Genomic DNA, 20,491 nt, shown 5'->3' with positions numbered 1-20,491 from the left:
AAAATAAGAAGAAATGGAGTCAAGGCAACATATAAAAGATATTTTTGCCAGTTTTATTGATAAACAAAGAAAAATTGTATATAGTTAAGGTGTGCAGTGTGATATTTTGATATACATTTACATTGTGAAGTGATGATTACCACAATCAAGCTAACATATTCACCACCTCACCTGGTTACCTTTTTATTTGTGTTTGTGTGATGGAGAACACTTGAGATCTACTCTTTCAGCAAATTTCAAGTATACATTATTATTGACTTTAGTCACTATGCTATATATTAGATCTCCAGAACTTATTCATCTTATAACTGAAACTGTGTACCTTCTGACATTTTTTTCTTTTCCCCCAACTCCCAGGCCCTAGTAAGCACTATTTTACTCTGTTACCATCAGTTTGACATTTTCTTAGTAGGCATATAAGTGAAATCATGCAGGATTTTTTTGCATCTGTTCCTGGCTTATTTTACTTACCATAATAAACTCCAAGTTTATCCATCTTGTTACAAATGGCAGTATTTCCTCATTTTTAAAGGCTAAATGATATTCCATTACATATGTGTGTGTGTCTGTGTGTGTGTGTAATAAATTTAAAACATCCGTTCATCTGTCAATGGACACAGGTAGTTTCCATATCTTGGCTGTGTAAATAACACTGTAATAAACATGTAAGTATATATATCTCTCTGAGATAGTGATTTTCTTTACTTTGGATATATACCCAGATGGGAGATTGCTGGATTATATGGGAGTTCCATTTTTAATTTTTTGAGGAAACTCCATACTGTTGTCTGTAATGGCTGTACCAATTTACATTCACATCAAATATCAGCTAAGCACAAGGGTTTATTTTTCTCAATATCCTCAGCAACATTTGTTACCTTTTTACTGTTATAATAGCCATCCTAATAGATGTGAGGTGATATCTCATTGTGCATTTTCCTGATGATTAGTGATGGCAAACATCTTTTTCTTAGTATATACCTATTGTCAATCATATGTCTTTTAGAAATGTATCTCTTCAGGTCTGATATGCTTTGGCTGTGTCCCTACCCAAATCTCATCTTGAATTGTAGCTCCCATAATTCCCACGTGTTATGGGAGGGGCCCAGTAGGAGATAGTTGAATCATGGGAGCAGTTTTCCCCATACTGTTTTTGTGGTAGTAAATAAGTGTCACAAGATCCGATTGTTTCATAAGGGATTTCCTTTTTCACTTGGCTTTAATTCTGTCTTGCCTGCTGCTGTGTAATATGTGCCTTTAGCCTCCCACCATAAGTAAGGCCTCACCAGCCTCATGGAACTGTGAGTCCATTAAACCTCTTTTTCTTTATAAATCACACAGTCTTTGGTATGCCTTTATCAGCAGCATGCAAACAGATGAATACGGTAAATTGGTACTGGTAGAGTGGGGTGCTGCTGTAAAGATATCCAAAAATGTGGAACCAACTTTGGAACTGGGTAACAGGCAGAGGTTGGAACAGTTTGGAGGGCTCAGAAAAAGAGAGAAAAATGTGGAAAAGTTTGGAACTCCCTAGAGATTTGTTGACTAGCTTTGGCCAAAATGCTAATAATGATATGGACAATAAAATTCAGGCTGAGGTTGTCTCAGATGGAGATGAGGAACTTGTTGGGAACTGGAGTCAAGGAAAATCTTGCTATGTTTTAGCAAAGAGACTGGCGGCATTTTGCCCCTGCCCTAGAGATTTGTGGAACTTTGAACTTGAGGGAGATGATTTAGGGTACCTGGCAGAAGAAATTTCTAAGCAGCAAAGCATTCAAGAGGTGACTTGGGTGCTGTTAAAAGCATTCAGCTTTAAAAGGAAACATAGCATAAAACTTTGGAAAATTTACAGCCAAATGATGTGATAGAAAAGAAAAACCAATTTTCTGAGGAGATATTCAAGCCAGCTGCAGAAATTTGCACAAGCAACAAGGAGCCAAATGTTCATCCCCAAGACAATGGGGAAAATATCTCCAGGACATGTCAGAGACCTTTGCAGCAGTCCCTCCCATTATAGGCCAAGAGGCCTAAAAGGAAAAAGTGGTTTCTTGGGCTGGATTCAGGACCCCCCTGCTATGTGCCACCTAGTGACTTGATGCCCTGCATCCCAGCCACTCTAGCCATGGCTAAAAGGGGCCAAGGTACAGCTTGGACTGTGGTTTCAGGGGGTGCAAGTCCCAAACCTTGGCAGTTTCACATGGTGTTGAGCCTGTGGGTGCACAGAAGTCAAGAACTGAGGTTTGGGAACCTCTGCCTAGATTTCAGAGGATGTATGGAAACACCTAGATGTCCAGGCAGAGTTTTGCTGCAGGGGTGGTGCCCTCATGGAAAACCTATGCTAGGGCAGTGCAGAAGGGAAATATGGGGTTGAAGCCCCCATACAGAGTCCCCACTGGGGTACTGCCTACTGGAGCTGTGAGAAGAAGGCCACTGTCCTCCGGACCCCAGAATCGTAGATCCACCAACAGCTTGATCATGCACACAGGAAGGCTACAGACAATGCCAGCCCATGAAAGCAACCAGGAGGGGGGCTATGTCCAGCAAAGCCACAGGGGCGGAGCTGCCCAAGGCCGTGGGAGCCCACCTCTTATGTAAATGTGACCTGGATGTGAGACATGGAGTCAAAGGAGTTCATTTTGGAGCTTTAAGATTTGACAGGCCTGCTGGATTTTGGACTTGGGACAGGTATATTTACCTGCTCCCTGTACCTCCATTGTATCTGGAAAGTAACTAACTTGCTTTTGACTTTATGAGTTCATAGCTGGAAGCTTGCCTTGTCTCAGATAAGACTTTGGACTGTGGACTTTTGAGTTAATACTGAAATGAGTTAAGATGTTGGGGGACTGTTGGGAAGGCATAATTTGTTTTCAAATGTGAAGATATGAAATTTGAGAGGAGCTGGGGCAGAATGATAGGATTCGGCTGTGTCCCTACCCAAATCTCATCTTGAATTGTAGTTCCCATAATTCCCGCATGTTGTGGGAGGGACCTGGTGGAAGACAATTGAATCATGGGGGCAGTTTCTCCCATACAGTTCTCGTGGTAGTAAATAAGTCTCACGAGATCTGATTGATTTATAAGAGGTTTCCCCTTTTGCTTGGCTTTCATCCTGTCTTGCCAGCTGTCATGTAAGACGTGACTTTCACCTTCCACTGTGATTGTGAGGCCTCCCCAGCTACGTGGAACTGTGAATCCATTAAACCTCTTTTTTTTTTTAGATGGATTCTCACTCTGTCACCCAGGCTGGAGTGCAGTGGCGCGATCTAGGCTCGCTGCAAGCTCCGCCTCCAAGGTTCATGCCGTTCTCCTGCCTCAGCCTCCCGAGTAGCTGGGACTACAGGTGCCCACCGCCACACCTGTCTAATTTTTTGTATTTTTAATAGAGAGAGGATTTCACCGTGTTAGCCAGGATGATCTCAATCTCCTGACCTCATGATCTGCCTGCCTCGGCCTCCCAAAGTGCTGGGATTACAGGCGTGAGCCACCGCGCCTGGCCAAATCTTTTTCTTTATAAATTACCCAGTCTCATGTATGTCTTTATGAGCATCATGAAAACAGACTACTACAAGATCCTTTGGAATTGTCTGAGTTCCTAATTTGTTTGGATATTAACTTCTTATCAGATGTATAGTGTGTAAATATTTTCTCCCATTCTTTAGGTTGTCTTCTAATTGTATTGATTGTCTCCTTTGCTGTGCTGAAGCTTTTAGTTTGATTTACTCCCATTTGTCTATTTTTGCTTTTGTTGTCTATACTTTTGGTATCAAATCTGAAAATTAATTACCAATATCAGTATCAAGGAGATTTTCTCCGATATTTATGTCTAAGAGTCTTACAATATTGGTCCTATGTTGAGGTCTTTCATCCATTTTGAGACAATTTTTGTATGTAGGGTGAGATAAGGGTTCAGTTTCATTCCTCTGCATGTGGATATCCAGTTCTCCCAACACCATTTAATAAAGAGACTAAACTTTTATCATTGTGTAGTCTTGGCACCAATGCTGTAGATCAATTGATTGTAAAGGCATGGATTTATTTCTTTCTGTGCTCTCTATTCTGTTGCCTTGGCCTACAGTCTTTTTTTATGCCAGTACCATACTATTTTGATTACTATAGCTTTATAATTTAGTTTGGAATAAGGTAATGTGATGCTTCCACTTTTGTTTTTTCTGCTGAAGGATGTTTTGACTGTTTGGGGTCTTTTGTGGTTGCATATAAATTTTAGAATTGCTTTTTTCCATTTCTTTGAAAAATGCCATTGAAATTTTTATAGGGGTTGCATTATATCTATAGATCACACTGAGTAATAGGGACATGTATCTTCTTCAAATTCTTTCATCAGTGTTTTATAGTTTTTGGTATATACAAATTTTACTGTCTTATTTAAATTTATTCCCAAGTAGTTAATTTTTTGATGCTATTGTAAATGACACTGTATTCTTTCAGACAGACTGTCACTCTGTCGCCGAGGCTGGAGTGCACTGGCGTGATCTTGGCTGACTGCCAGCTCTACCTCCCGGGTTTACGCCAATCTCCTGCCTCAGCCTCCTGACTACAGGTGCCCGCCACCATGCCCGGCTAATTTTTTTGTATTTTTAGTAGAGACGTGGTTTCACCGTGTTAGCCAGGATGGTCTCGATCTCTTGACCTTGTGATCTGCCCACCTCAGCCTCCCAAAGTGCTGGGATTACAGGCGTGAGCCACTGCGCCCGGCCCGAGATTGTTTTGTTAATTTCTTTCTGGGATACTTCACTGTTAGTATATAAAAATGTAACAGGTATTTTTAATGTTAATTATGTGTTCTGCAAATTTGCTTGTTTCTTAATTTTAACAGTTTTTAATTCAAGCCTTTAGAATTTTCTCTATATAAGATCATGTCATCTTCAAATAGAGACACTTTCACTTCTTTTCCAATTTGGATGCCTTTTATTTCTTTTTCTCACCTAATTGCTCTGGCTAGGACTTACAGACTTTTTCAGAAACCCCCCAAAATAATCTAAGGGAGTCCATTGTCACTAGACCTGCTTTATAAGAAATCCTAAAGGGAGTTCTTCAAACTGAAATGCAATAAGACTAATTCGCATCATGAAACCATATGTAGTTATAAAAAGTCACTGGTAAAAGTAACTATACAGTCAAATTCAAAATATTCCTAATACTGTAATGATGGAGTATAATCACTTTAACTTTTCAAAGGTTAAAAGACAAAAAATATTACAAATAAATATAACTACAAAATAAACAAAGAAATAAACGCTGACATCAAAAAAACATAAAAAGTGGAGGGGAGTAAAGTGTAGGGTTTTGTATATGATTGAAGTTAAGTTGTTATCAACTTAAAATAGACTATTATAACTATAATCATACATTTCTTAATGTGGATATGTTCTGAATAATGCCTCATTATGCAATTTTGTCATGGTGTGAATATCATAGAGTATACTTACACAAAATTAGATAATACCACCTACTACACACCCAGGCTATATGGTATAACCTGTTGCTTCCAGGCTACAAACCTGTACAGCATTGTACTATACTGAATGCTGTAGGCAACTGTAATACAATCATAAGCATTTGTGTATCCAAATGTATCTAAACATATAAAAGATACAATAAAAATGTTATAACCTTTTGGGGCCACTGTTGTATATGTGGCCCATCATTGACCAAAACATCCTTATGTGGCACATGATAGCATACAATGTTTTATGTAAGCCTCATGATAATCACAAAGACAAAACATGTAATAAATACATAAATGAGAATTTTACCACATGTTTAAAAAAGAATTAATACAAAGACACAGCAAAGAATCAAAGTATACCACTACAGAAAATAATCAAAGTAATAAAATCATGCACAGCAAGAGAGAAATACAAGAACAAAAAAACTACAAAATGCCTATCAATAGTTACTTTAAATATCAGTGGACCAAATTAGAAAAGACACAGAGTAGCTGAATGGACAGTAAAACAAGAACCAAATATATGCCACCTATAAGAGACTCACTTCACCTTTACAGACACACATAGACTGAAAGGAAAGACAGGGAACAAAAAACAGAAAGAGGAGCTATTCTTACAACAAACAAAATAGACTTTAAGTCAAAAACTGTAACAAGAGAGAAAGAAAGTCATTATAGAATGATACAAGGGTCAATTCATCAAGAGGATATAATTACTACAAATATATATTCTCCCAACTTTGGAGCACCTAATTATATAAAGCAAATATTAACAAATCTGAAGAGAGAAGTGACAACAATAATACAATAACAGTAGGGGACTTCCACATCCCATTTTCAACAATGGATTGATCACTCAGACAGATAATCAATAAAGAAACAGATGACTTGAACTACACTGTAGATCAAATGGACCAGACATATACAGGACATTACTTTCCAAAACAGCAAAATACACATTCTTCTTGAGCATACACAGTACATTCTCCTACACAGGTCATATATTGGGCCAGAAAACAAGTCTTAGCAAATTTAAGAAGATTGAAATCTTACCAAGTATTCTTTTTGACTACAGTGACATGAAACTGAAAATTAAAAACAGGAGAAAACTTAGAAAAGTGACAAATATGTGGAAATCAACCAACACACTCCTGAACAACCAATAGATCAAAGAAAACATCAAAAAAGAAATAAAACATCTTGAGACAAACTAAAATGAAAGCACAACATACTAAAACTTATGAGATGAAGCAAAAGCAATTCTAACAGAGAAGTTTATACAGGTAAGTGCTAAATGAAGAAAAAAGATCTCAAATAAACAATAAACCTCAAAGAAATAGAAAAGAAAAAAAAAGAAGCCCAAAATTACAAGAAGGAAGGAAATAACAAAGATCATAGCAGAAATAAGTGAAATAGACTGGAAAAACAATAGAAAAGATCAATGAAATGAAAAGCTGATTTTTTGAAAAGATAATGGCTGGGCGCGGTGGCTCATGCCTGTAATGCCAGCACTTTGGGAGGCCGAGGCGGGCAGATCACGAGGTCAGAGATCAAGACCATCCTGGCTAACATGGTGAAACCCCGTCTCTACTAAATATACAAAAAATTAGCGGAGTGGAGTGGCATGCTCCTGTAGTCCCAGCTACTCAGGAGGCTGAGGCAGGGGAACGGCATGAGCCCGGAAGGCGGAGCTTGCAGTGAGCGGAGATTGCGCCACTGCACTCCAGCCTGGGAGACAGAGCGAGACTCCATCTCAAAAAAATAAAATAAAATAAAATAAAAATAATAAAAATTGACCAACCTTTTACTAGGCTAAGAAAAAAGAGAGAAGCCTCAAATAAATAAAATTAGAACAAAAAAGCAGATATTAAAATTGGTAACATAGAAACACAAAGGATAATAATAGTCTACTCTAAACAACTATGTGTCAACAAATTGTTTAACTTAGAAGAAATAGAGAAATTTCTAGAAACATACATCCACTAAGACTGAAACATGAAGAAATAGAAAATCAACACAAATAATAAGTAAAAATATTGAATCAGTGGTCAAAAAGCTCCTGAAAAAGGAAAATCCAAGACCAGATAGCTTAGTGGAGAATTCTAGCAAATGTTTAAAGAAGAATTAATACCATTTCTTCACAAACTCTTCCAAAAGTTGAAGAGGAGGCAACACAAACATTTTTTATGAGGCCAGCATTACCCTGATAACAAAGACAGAAAAGGACACTACAAGGATGACAGATATTTTTAAGGTGCAAATGATGTATTCTTGGATTTGAAAATACAGGATTTGTTCATACAAAGATTTGTGTGTGGATAGGTGGATGTGTATTGGTGTGTGCATGCATACATATACAAGCTTACCTTGTTTCATTGCACTTCACTTTATTATGCTTCTCAGATATTGCATTTTTTACAGGTTGAAGGTTTCTGGCAACCCTGCATCAAGCAAGTCTACCAGTGCCACTTTTCTGGTAGCATGTGCTTATTTTGTATCTCTGTGTTACATTTTTGTAATTCTTGCAGTATTTCAAATTTTTTTTATTATTATATCTGTTATGGTGATCTGTGATCAGTGATCATTGATATTACTATTGTCATTGTTTTGGGGCATCACAAACCATGCTCCAAAAGACAATGAGCCTAATTGATACATATGTGTGTTCGAATGGTTCCATCGATCTGACCTTCCTCCATCTCCCCAACTCCTCAGGTCTCCCTGTTTTCTGAGACACAGTAATATTGAAATTAGGCCAGTTAATAACTCTACACAGGCCTCTGTGTGTTCAAGTGAAAGTAAGAGTCACACATCTCTTCTTTTAAATCAAAAGTGAGAAATGATTAAGGTGAGTGAGGAAAGCATGTTAAAAGCTGAGACAGGCCAAAAGCTAGGCTTCCTGCACCTAACAGTTAGCCAAACTGTGCATGAAAAGAAAAAGTTCTTGAAGGAAATTAAAAGTATTACTCCAATGAACACATGAGTGGTATGAAAGTGAAACAGACTTACCGCTGATGTGGAGAAGGTTTGAGTGGTTTGGATAGAAGATCAAACCAACCACAACATTTCCTTAAGCCAAACCCTAATCGAGAGCAAGGCCCTAACTCTCCTTAATTCTCTGAAGGCTGAGAGAGGTTGGGAAGCTACAGAAAAAAAGTTTGAAGCTAGCAGAGATTGGTTCATGAGGTTTAAGGAAAGAAGTCTTCTCCATAAGATAAAAGTGCAAGCAAGGAAAAGCAGCAAGTGCTGATGTAGAAGCTGCAGCAAGTCATCCATAAGATCAGCTAAGACAAGCAACAAAGGTGGCTACACTAAACAGAAGTTTTTACTGCAGATAAAACAGCCTTATATTGGAAGAGGATGTCATCCAGGACTTTCACAGCCAGGTAGCAAAATAAATGCCTGGCTTCAAAGCTTCAAAGAACAGGATGACTCTTTTGTTAGGGGCTTAAGCTGAAGCCAAAGCTCATCTACCATTCTGAAAATTCTAGGGCCCTTAAGAACTATGCTACATCTACTCTGCCTGTGCTCTATAAATGGGACAAAGCCTGAATGACAGCACATCTGTTTACTACATGAATATTTTAAGCTCACACCTGAGAACTACTGCTTTAAAAAAAGATTTCTTTCAAAGTATTATTGTTCATTGACAATTTACCTGGTCACCCAAGAGCTCTGATGGAGAACTACAAGAAAATTAAAGCTGTTTGCATGCCTGCTAATACAACACCCATTCTGCAGCCCATGGATCAATGAGGAATTTAGACTTTCAAGGCTGATTATCTGAGAAATACATTTCATAAGGCTGTAGCCACCATGTATAGTAGTTCCTTCGATAGATCTGGGCAAAGTAAGTTGAAAACCTTCTAGAAAGTTTTCACCATTCTAGAAGCATTTGCAATTCATGGGAGGAGGTTAAAATTAAGAACATTTGTGATTCATGGGAGGAGGTCAAAATATCAACATTAAAAGTAATTTGGAAGAAGTTGATTCCAATCCTCGTGGATGACTTTGAGGGTTCAAGACTTCAGTGCAAGAAGTAACTGCAGATGTGGTGGAAATAGCAAGAGAACTAAGATTAAAAGATGTGAAGAGAACTTAAGATGTGGCTGAATTGCTGAAATCTCATGACAAAATTTTAACAAATGAGAACTTGGATGAGCAAAGAAAGTGGTTTCTTGAGATGGAAACTACTCCAGGTGTAGATGCTGTGAACCTTGTTGAAATGACAACAGAGTATTTAGAAAATTGCATAAACTTAGTGGATAAAGCAGTGGCAGGGTTTGAGAGGATTGTCTCCAATTTGAAGGAAGCTCTACTGTGGGTAAAGTGCTGTCAAACAGCATTGCATGCTACAGAGGAATCTTGAAAGAAATAGTCAATTGATGTAGCAAACTTCTTTGTCTTATTTTAAGAAATTGCCACAGCCACCTCACCTCCAGCAGCTTCCACCATGATGAGTCAGCAGCCACAACACTGAGGCAAGGCCACCGACCAGCAAAAAGATCATGACGTTAAAGGCTCAGGTGATCCATAGCATTTTTAAACGGTAAAATAATTTTTGACTAAGGTATGTACATTGACTTTTTTAGACATAATGGTATTGCCCACTTAATAGACTACAGTATAGTATAGACCTAAGTTTTATATGCACTGAGAAACCAAAAATTCTGTGTGATTTGCTTTATTGCCATATTTATTTTATTGCAGAACTGGCCACCAGAATCTTCCCTTCCCCTACAACGCCCTTCACCCAAGACACCTGCATTTTCCCCTCACCCATCATACCCCACCCCCATTGTCTGGCCTGCCCTCCACCTCCTCCAAAAGCCTTCATTGCTCCCCCACTGCTGGACTGCATTCTGACTCCATCTCAACGTGACTCAATGGCACTTCCGTTGGGCACTGCCCTAAAGAGCTCATCTCCACAGCGGCCTGAAACCAAACCCACAGTATCTCTGAGGTATGCCTATATAGCAGTCCCATAAGTTATCATGCACTTTAAGCATTACCACGTCCAGAACTGTAAATGCTATACATTTACAGAAATACCACTTGAAGGTTCAACTATTTATAATTCTTTCATAATTAGAATTACAAATTTTGAATATTAATTATTTTAATTGGGGGGAAGGGCCAAGATGGTTGAGTAGAAACAGCTCTACTCTGCAGCCCCCACTGAGACAAACATAAACAGCAAGTGAATTCTGCATTTCTAACTGAAATATCCAGATTCCCTCATTGGGACTGACTAGGCAGTTGGTGTGACCCATAGAGAGCAAGGAAAAGCAGAGCTGGGTGACAGTTCACCCAAGAGCTGCACAGGGCAAAGCGGCCTCCCTCCTCCAGCCAAGGGAGGCAGTGAGGGATTGTGCTACCCGCCTGGGGAACTATGATTTTCCCACAGATTTTTGCAAATCCCAGATCAGGTAATCCCCTTGTGAGTCCACACCACCAGGGCCTTGGGTCCCAAGCACAAAGCTGTGCAGACCCATAGCAGGGGCTCCAGCTGGCACCCACTTGGGCAGGTACTGAGCTGTAGAAGTTTCTGCATACTCTGGCGGCTCGCAGAAATCCAGTGAAGCAGGAGATCCATCAACTCCCATGAGAAGGGGGCTGAAGCCAGGGAGCCAAGCAGACCCACTCCCACAGAACCCCACAAGCTAAGACCCACTGGCATGGAATCCCCACTGGCCAGCACAGCACCTGGAGTCTGCCTGAGAAGACCAAGTTCCTGGGGGGAAGGGTGACCGCCATTACTGCGGGTCTAGTCGCTGGTTTTCCCCCGCCAGTGCTAGGGAGACTGGGTGGTTTGCACTGGGCAGAATTCCCCACAGTGCAGTACAGAGGCTGTGGCAGATATACCATTATTGTATATCCAAAGGAATATAAATCATTCTATTACAATGATACATGCACATGTATGTTTATTGCAGCACTGTTCCCAATAGCAAAGACATGGAATCAACCCAAATGCCCACCAATGATAGACTGGATAAAGAAAATGTGGTACATATACACCATGGAATACTATGCAGCCATAAAAAGGAATGAGATCAAGTCCTTTGCAGGGACATGGATGAAGCTGGAAGCCATTATCCTCAGCAAACTAACACAGGAACAGAAAACCAAACACCACATGTTCTCACTAACAAGTGGGAGCCGAACAATGAGAACATGTGGACACAGGGAGGGGAACAACACACCCTGGCACCTGTCAGGGGAGGGCCGGTGGTAGGGAGAGCATCAGGAAAAATAGCTAATGCGTGCTGGGTTTAGTACCTAAGTGATGGGTTGATGATAGGTGCAGCAAACCACCATGGTACACATTTGCCTATGTAAGAAAACTGCATGTCCTGCACATGTATCCCGAAACTTAAAATAAAATAAATACATATGTACGTAAATAAAATTTTAAAAGATAAAAAAAGTCTTAATTGTATATGGGTAGGTCCCTTTGATTGAAAGTGAGATAGAAATAATTTTTTAAAACTTACTATTCAAAATTTGCAAAACTAAATAAGAGTAGAAGAAATTTACATTTTGTCCCTGGATTGATACAAGACAAAAACATTGTGTGGGAAAGCTGGAGTTGAGGATGAATGAGATTCTGAGAATAAAAATCCCTGGTACATAGCCAGAATTTCAGAACTTCAGATTTTCAAGGGCTATAAAATAGGTAACCTCAAGCCACCGTCTCCAAAAGATAAAAGGAACCAGGTAATATCTATGTTCCAGGAAGAAAGAATAGAAAATTGGCTACCACTGACAAAACTTAGTGGGAAGGAGGGATCTGGAAGGTGGGATGGTGGAGGGATCCCCAGCTTGGGGGGTGGGGAGGGGCTGTGCTTCAGTCTACCCCTCCCCCTGCCCCTCTCCCTCCTCCTCCCCTCCCCCTCCTGCTGGGCCTCCGGCTCCCTCTGTGCCTCCCCCTCCCTCTGCCCCTCCCCTCCCACTGCCTCTCCCCAACAAAGGAGCCCTTTGTGATGTCAAGGCCCCAGCTCTGTGACGCAGGCCTGGGCCCCAGTCCCTAGGCTCCACCCGGATGCCCAGAGCTCAGTTGCTTGAAAGCAACGCGCCTATTCACATGGAGAATCTTCCCTTTCCTTTAAGATTACTTAGTGCCTCATCGCTAAACGCCCCCAGCTCCACACCATGGGTGCTGGATATCTTCCTCACCTTGGTGTTTGCCCTGGGGTTCTTCTTCCTGTTACTCCCCTACTTCTCTTACCTCCGTTGTGATGATCCACCCTCACCATCGCCTGGGAAGAGAAAGGTAAGGAGCCCTCAGTCCGGACCCACAGAGCTTGACTCTCTCCTTTCTTTTTATTATTGGTTCCACTTTTCCAAATCCAGTGGAGAGCCTTCTATGATGGGAAGTCTCAGAAGAGACCAGAACATCATCCTTCCAGGGAGAGGCAGGGCAGCCAGGGGTTGGTAGGGGTGGATAGTGTACTGGGATTTCCATCCCAAGCTCTCAGTCCATCTGTCGGGGAGCACAGGAAGCATCAAGGCAAAATCAAACCAGTGGACTCAGCACCAGTACCAGTCATGAGCTGAGTAGGGAGGTCTCTGTCTGAGACCAGGCCCTGAGCCATGGCTCATCAGCCCCTTTCTGGGGCAGGTGGCTCAGGGCCCATCCTCCTCTGTGTGGGGTGATCTGGGGCCTGTGCTGGGCCCCCAAGGGCCTCCCACCAGGGCCTGGTGTCTCCTCTGGTCTCCTGGGAAGCAGAATCCTACCTGACAGCTCAGCAGTGCCTGCGGGCCTGAGCCTGGGTGTTCCTGGAGCGGAGGAACAGGGACTGAAGGCGTCCGTGGTGGACCTCATATTGAAAATCCCTCTCTCTCTCTCTCTCTCTCTGTGTGTGTGTGTGTGTGTGTGTGTGTGTTATTTTTACTTCATTTATTTTATTTTATTTTATTTTTTGAGACGGAGTCTCGCTCTGTGGCGCAGGTTGGAGTGAAATGGAGCGATATCGGCTCATTGCAACCTCTGCTTCCCGAATTCAAGCGATTCTCCTGTCTTAGCGTCCTGAATAGCTGGGGATTACAGGCGCCCACCACCATGCCCGCCTAATTTTTGTATTTTTAGTAGAGACGGGGTTTCACCATGGCCAGGCTGGTCTCAAACTCCTGACCTCAGGTGATCAACCCACCTTGGCCTCCCAAAGTGCTTGGATTATAGGTGTGAGCCACCGCGCCCGGCCCCCTCTTGCTGTTTTTCTAAGAAGAAAAGCAGTTTATCATCCATTTAAACATGAGTGGGAGGAAGCACACAGAGCTCCCTGAGCAAGACAGAGAGAGCTATGCGGTTCCTGAGTGCAGCGTGCTGCGGCTGGGCTGGGGCGGAGAGGGAGAGCCGGTCCTAGCTTCTCGCCCTTTCTTGTCTCCCAGTGTCATCTTGTCTTTCCACGTCATCTTGTCTCTCCGCGTCATCTTGTCTCCCCACGTCATCGTGTCTCCTATTGTCCAGTAGGGCGGAGGGGGAGGCCCAGAGGCAGGATGAAAAACCACAGTCTGAGAGGTAAGGCTCTGCCAGAGCACACTAGAGTGAATTTGATCTCATCTGTCGCAGAGGGAACTGACTCTGAAGAAGTCAGTTGAAGAAGCCTGAGGTGGGGGTTCCTAGGAAGGAAATCAGAACCCCGGGTCCTTCTCAGATTCCATGCCGGAATGAAGCCATGGTGGGCCAGGGACTGGGCGTTACCCAGCAGGGGGCAGTGTGTGTGTCCTGGGGAGACCAATGCCTGCCTGGATGCGGAGGGGGGTGAGGGGGCCTCCCGCTCCCTGGGAACAGCTGTTCAACTCTGCTAAGGCTGATTCCTCTTTGAGACCACCCCAGTCCTTTCTCCCCACAGGGCAGTTGTGAGGACTGTGGGGGTGGGAGGGGGGGCTCCGTGTGTGGAAGCCCTTTGTGAATGAAAAAGCCCTGTCCTCCATGCCTTGCTATTACTGTCGGGGCCATGTGGCTTTGGACACAGATGGGTGGGTTCCAGGGTCTAATTCCCCATGGTCTTCCCTAAAGAAACAGCCACTCAGCCTCCTGTGAGATCCCAGGCCCCTCCCTCACTGCCCTAACCCAGTCTCTTGATTTCCAGCTTGTAGAGAGTGCCCGAGAGGCCTGGAAGAGACTTGTGACCTGCTTTCACAACTGCAGAGGTGAGGCACTTCCCCTTCCCTGCATCCTTCCTACCAGGGCTGGGATGCCACCCCAGGGCCATAGGCAGCCTGGAGCTGACCTGGGATGGGGAGACCAGGGGGACAGAGGATGGAAGGGGTAACAGGAGAATTGGGCGGTCAGGGTGTGGGGTGGTGGAGGGGCTGTGGCCCGAGCGCCCACTCTGCCCTCTGGCCCCACCTGCTCCTGGCTGCAGCTCGTGCTTCCTGTCTCCTGCAGCCTCCTGGGGCCACACCTTCACAAAGGTGACTTTGGTCAGCTCTCCGGTCCAGACCCCCCAGGTGAGGTGGGCAAAAGAGCACCTGATGGAGCCTCCCGGTCTTCTCATGAGCCTATGGAAGATGCTGCTCCCATTCTCTCCCCGTTAGCTTCCCCGGATCCTCGAGCCAAGCATCCTCAGGATCTGGCCTCCACCCCATCACCAGGCCCAATGACCACCTCAGTCTCCTCCCTAAGTGCCTCCCAGCCACCAGAACCTTCCCTTCCCCTAGAACGCCCCTCACCCGAGCCACCTGCACTTTTCCCTCACCCACCACACACCCCTGATCCTTTGGCCTGCTCTCCGCCTCCTCCAAAAGGCTTCACTGCTCCTCCCCTGCGGGACTCCACACTCATAACTCCATCTCACTGTGACTCAGTGGCACTTCCACCGGGCACCGTCCCTCAAAGCTTGTCTACACATGAGGATTTGGTGGCTTCTGTCCCAGCCGTCTCAGGCCTTGGCAGCTCAAACAGTCATGTTTCTGCCTCCTCCTGGTGGCAGGAGACTACCAGAACCTGGTGCGCCCTCAACTCGTCAGTCCAGCAAGATCATCTTTCGCGCCACCTACCAGAGACCTGTCAGATGAAAGCTGGTAACCCGTTTTTGCTCAGCTCTGATGGCCAGAATGTCGTGGGGATACAAGTCACAGAAACAACCAAGGTCAACATTTGGGAAGAAAAAGAAAATGATGGATCATTTACAAACCAAATGACCCCAGAAAAGCACTTAAATTCTTTGGGGAATTTGGTTAAATCTTTGGGTGCTGAGCAGGACACCACAACCCCAAAACCCTTCTGGAACATGGGAGAGAACTCGAAACAGCTGCCCGGACCTCAGAAGCTCTCAGATCCTAGGCTCTTGCAGGAAAGTTTTCAGAAGAATTATAGCCAGCTTTTCTGGGGCCTCCCCTCTCTGCACAGCGAGTCCCTGGTGGCTAATGCCTGGGTAACTGACATGTCTTATACTTTACAGTCTCCTCCTTTCTTGTTCAATGAAATGTCCAATGTCTGCCCAATTCAAAGGCAGACTACAATGTCCCGACTGCTTTTCCAGGCCCAGCCCCTGTCCCATCTGGGGCCCAAGTCCCAACCCTTTATTTCATCCACACCCCAATTCCAGCCCACACCTGTGGCTCAGGCCGATGGTCAGGCCCATCTTCAATCCTCTTTCCCAGTCCTATCTCCTGCTTTTCCATCCCCGATTAGGAACACTGGAATAGCTTGCCCTGCATTGCAGAATAAAGTGCAAGCTCTCTCACTACCTGAAACTCAGCACCCTGAATGGCCTTTGTTGAGGAAACAACTAGAAGATAGGTTGGCTTTACCCTCTAGGGTCCAAAAATCTCAGGACGTCTTTAGTGTCTCCACTCCTAACCTTCCCCAGGAAAGCTTGACATCCATTCTGCCTGAGAACTTTCCAATCAGTCCTGAACTCCGAAGACAACTGGAGCAACACATAAAAAAGTGGATCATCCAACATGAGGGCAACCTGGGAAGGATCCAAGAGTCTCTGGATCTGATGCAGCTTCGGGACGAATCACCAGGGACAAGTCAGGCCAAGGGCAAACCCAGGCCCTGGCAGTCCTCCAGGTCCACAGGTGAAAGCAGCAAGGAGGCACAGAAGGTGAAGTTCCAGCTAGAGAGGGACCTGTGCCCACATCTGGGGCAAGTTCTGGGTGAGACCCCACAAAATCTATCCAGGGGCATGGAAAGCTTCCCAGGGAAGGTTCTGGGGGTGACTTCTGAGGAGTCGGAAAGGAACTTGAGGAAGCCCTTGAGGAGCAACTTGGGAAGTGACTTATTAAGATGCACAGAGAAGACTCATATAGAAAACATTCTGAAAGCCCACATGGACAGGAAGTTGGGCCAGACCAACGAGGGCTTGATCCCCGTAAGTGTGCGTCGATCCTGGCTTGCTGTTGACCAGGCTTTTCCCGTGTCCGACACCCACGTGAAAACCAGCAATCTAGCAGCCCCGAAAAGTGGGAAAGCCTGTGTGAACACGGCCAAGGTGCTTTCCTTCCTCGAACCGTGTACTCAGCAGGTGCTGGGAGCCCATATTGTGAGGTTTTGGGCCAAACACAGGTGGGGTCTACCCCTCAGGGTCCTCAAGCCCATTCAGTGCTTTAAACTGGAAAAGGTTTCATCCTTGTCCCTAACACAGCTTGCCGGTCCCTCCTCAGCCACCTGTGAATCTGGGGCTGGCTCAGAAGTTGAGGTGGCCACATTCCTTAGAAAGCCACCAATGGCAAGTCTGAGAAAGCAGGTGCTGACCGAAGCATCTGTTCACATGCCAGAGAGTCTTCTGGCCTCCTCACCTGCATGTAAGCAGTTCCAGAGGGCCCCGCGAGGAATCCCATCTTGGAATGATCATGGGCCCTTGAAGGCTCCTCCAGCTGGACAGGAGGGCAGGAGGCCATCTAAGCCCCTCACATACAGCTTCACAGGCAGCACACAGCAGAGCAGGAGCTTAGGAGCCCAATCTTCAAAGCCTGGAGAGACAAGGGAGGCAGTGCCACAATGCAGAGTCCCCTTGGAAACCTGTATGCTGGCAAACCTCCAAGCCACAAGTGAGGATGTGCATGGTTTCGAGGCTCCAGGGACCAGCAAAAGCTCTCTACCCCCTAGAGTGTCTGTCTCCCAAGATCCAAGAAAGCTGCGTCTTATGGAGGAGGTTGTTAGTGAATTTGAGCCTGGAATGGCCACAAAGTCAAAGACCCAGCCTCAAGTTTGTGCCGCTGTTGCGCTCCTTCCAGATGGGCAAGCATCTGTTGTGCCTCATGCTTCAGAGAATTTGGCTTCTCAAGTGCCCCAGGGCCATCTCCAGAGCATGCCTACTGGGAACATGCGGGCATCCCAGGAGCTACGTGACCTCATGGCAGCCAGAAGGAGCAATCTGGGGCACAAGGAGCCCAGGAACCCAAACTGTCAAGGCTCATGCAAGAGCCAAAGGCCAATGTTTCCCCCTACTCGCAAGAGTGAGAACTCTAGGAAGCCCAACTTAGAAAAACATGAAGAAAGGCTTGAAGGATTGAGGACTCCTCAACTTACCCCAGTCAGGAAAAAAGAAGACACCCATCAGGATGAAGGCGTCCAGCTACTGCCATCAAAAAGCCACTTTGGAGAAAACATCAAGCAATTTTTTCAGTGGATTTTTTCAAAGAAAACAAGCAAGCCGGCACCAGTCACTGCTGAGAGCCAAAAAACAGTAAAAAACAGTTCATGTGTGTACAGCAGCAGTGCTGAAGCTCAGGGTCTCATGACAGCAGTTGGACAAATGCTGGAGGAGAAAATGTCACTTTGCCATGCGCGCCATGCCTCGAAGGTAAATCAGCACAAACAGGAGTTTCAAGCCCCAGTCTGTGGGTTTCCCTGCAACCACAGGCACCTTTTCTACTCAGAACACAGCAGAATACTGAGCTATGCAGCCAGCAGTCAACAAGCCCCTCTCAAGAGCCAGGGTTGTCCCAACAGAGGCAGGCAAATCAGAGATCAACAGCTGAAAAGTGTCCGGTGCAACAATGAGCAATGGGGCCTGCGACATCCCCAACTCTTGCACCCCAAGAAAGCTGTATCCCCAGTCAGTCCCCCTAAGCACTGGCCGAAGACATCCGGTGCCTCTAGCCACCATCACCACTGTCCAAGGCACTGTCTTCTTTGGGAAGGTATCTGATTTGGTCAGTCACAAATTCTTTTTTAGCCTTCCCTGGAGAAAAACAAGTCCCCAAGAAAAAATTCACTCTATGTAGAGAAAAAATATTTTCTCTCATGTTAGTACATGCAGAACATTTAATATTCCACAATATATATGGTTTTTTATTCATAAGAGGGTGATGGCTTTTATTTGTGCCGTGCTTCGTGTGGGCTTGGTTTCCAGAAGCGACAGGACATGGAGGGATGTTGACAGTGGTGCTGTAATCTCACCTTCATCCTGAGTTCCTTCACTGAACCTTACGTTTCCATAATATCGTCTTTACACAAACAACAAAAAATTCTAAAAACAAGATGAGAAAAACCTATGAAGGTCCCACTCTGAAATAAGGTTCAATCCATCTTTCCACTACTTACTCTACCTCAAACTTCGTGCAGCTGTAGGGAGAAGGTTTGCAGAGATGTCACAGGACTGCACATCTCCATGCAGGCTCCAGGAAGTGCCACAGCCCAGTAGCTTCATGTGTCTCAAAATAGTGGAAGTTTGGGTGCGAAAGTGCTGGGCCCTGAGTTCAGAAGTGGGAGAAGTCTTGACCCTGGGTATTCTGGTGGAGAATAGATAATGTCTGCCCCTGGGAAGCCCCTTCTCTCCCTGACAAAGGCTGGGATGGAGATGGGCCCTCTTAGCTCAGCCAACATGCAAAGCACAGAGTCCCCATCCCACTGCTTCTCCCTTTCTCGCACTCTGGAGTGGCGGTGGGGACAGAACTTCCAGCTCTGTGCATGTGTAGGTGGGGGCTGGGGGGTCAGGGGGGCGGCCTTCATGGAGGCTGCTGAGGGCCGTGAACTCCCCTGCCCCAGATGGGTGAATGACCCTGCTCCTGGGTCACCAGCCTTTGTCTATCTCACCTACATGTCTCTCAGCTTCAGAGAAGTAGTTCTGGGTGAATGGAGTAGGGTATGCCTGTGTGTGCAGAGGCTTCTGATGGTGGGACTCTGTAGAACTATAGGGGATGCAGACAGAGAACTGAAAAGGAGGCAAAGTGGTGTGTGTGAGGGAGCCATAAGTGGTGCCATGACCCAGGAGACTCTGACATTCCAACCCCTTAGACAGGCCTAGAGGGGCCTAGTGTCTCATCCTGGCCCCACCCCAGGGTCTGTCTCTGCTCCAGCTCCCAGATCACAGACCCCTAGAAAAACCACATTTACCCCCAACACAGAGGGCCATATTGGTGAGAAGGCAAAGTGAATAAGGAAGATGAATTTCTTAACATCTTTGATAAGCTTGCACATAATAATCTATTGAACTTTTTTTTTTTTTTTTTTTTTTTTGAGACAGGGTTTCACTCTTTTGCCCGGGCTGGAGTGAAGTGGTGCGATCTCGGCTCACTGCAAACTCCCGCTCCCGGGTTCAAGCGATTCTTCTGCCTCAGCCTCCCGAGTGGGAATAGGCACCCACCACCATACCCGACTAATTTTTATATTTTTAGTAGAGATGGGGTTTTGCTATGTTGGCCAGGCTGGTCTCGAACTCCTGGCCTCAGGTGATCTACCGGCCTCAGCCTCCCAAAGAGCTAGGATTACAGCCGTGAGCCGTGGCGCCTGGCCTACCTATTGAATTTTTTAAAGGATGTGTTGACAATAGGTGGAAAAGCAAGGACTAGAGAACCCCAGGCATGAGTCTGAGTCTGGTGACCTTTAATATACACGTAGCCTCAGGACTGCTCCCTGGGGAGAGGTGGTGACTTACAAGGGCCCAGCAGCTGAGCTGGGGTCACAGAGCAAATCTCCCCTGGCTCCTGACATCCTTGCTTGCCCCAGAGACCAGCAGGGGAAGAGGCAGGCAGGCAGGATTTGAACATACAAGGGAGCTGGAGGTGACCTGTCCAGAAAGGGCAGGGTATGGGTAGGGCATACCTGCTGTCCCTGCTGTC

At 45.0% G+C, this 20,491-nt stretch overlaps 1 protein-coding gene across 4 annotated transcripts; it reads left to right on the top strand.

Annotated features, from left to right (window-relative positions):
• The first annotated feature begins 10,334 nt into the window (after positions 1-10,334).
• On the top strand, positions 10,335-18,730 carry LOC129044591 (spermatogenesis-associated protein 31A6). Of its 4 annotated transcripts, none has more exons than XM_054502598.2 (4): positions 10,335-10,430; positions 13,862-13,991; positions 14,566-14,626; positions 14,865-18,724. In XM_054502598.2, the coding sequence occupies exons 2-4, from the start codon at positions 13,970-13,972 to the stop codon at positions 18,577-18,579; spliced, it is 3,798 nt and encodes a 1,265-aa protein (XP_054358573.1). In that variant the 5' UTR covers positions 10,335-10,430; positions 13,862-13,969; the 3' UTR covers positions 18,580-18,724. The 4 variants fall into 4 exon arrangements, with proteins under 4 accessions (XP_054358573.1, XP_054358572.1, XP_054358574.1 ...); XM_054502597.2 differs by having other exon boundaries at positions 10,342-10,430; positions 13,398-13,991; XM_054502596.2 differs by lacking the exon at positions 10,335-10,430 and adding an exon at positions 12,506-12,743 and having other exon boundaries at positions 14,865-18,730.
• The last annotated feature ends 1,761 nt before the right edge of the window (positions 18,731-20,491 follow it).

Source organism: Pongo pygmaeus, chromosome 13 (assembly GCF_028885625.2).
Source record: "Pongo pygmaeus isolate AG05252 chromosome 13, NHGRI_mPonPyg2-v2.0_pri, whole genome shotgun sequence".
Taxonomy (NCBI): Eukaryota; Metazoa; Chordata; class Mammalia; order Primates; family Hominidae; genus Pongo; species Pongo pygmaeus.
Note: the sequence above shows the minus strand (reverse complement) of the source record. Positions and strands in the feature narration are given on the sequence as shown.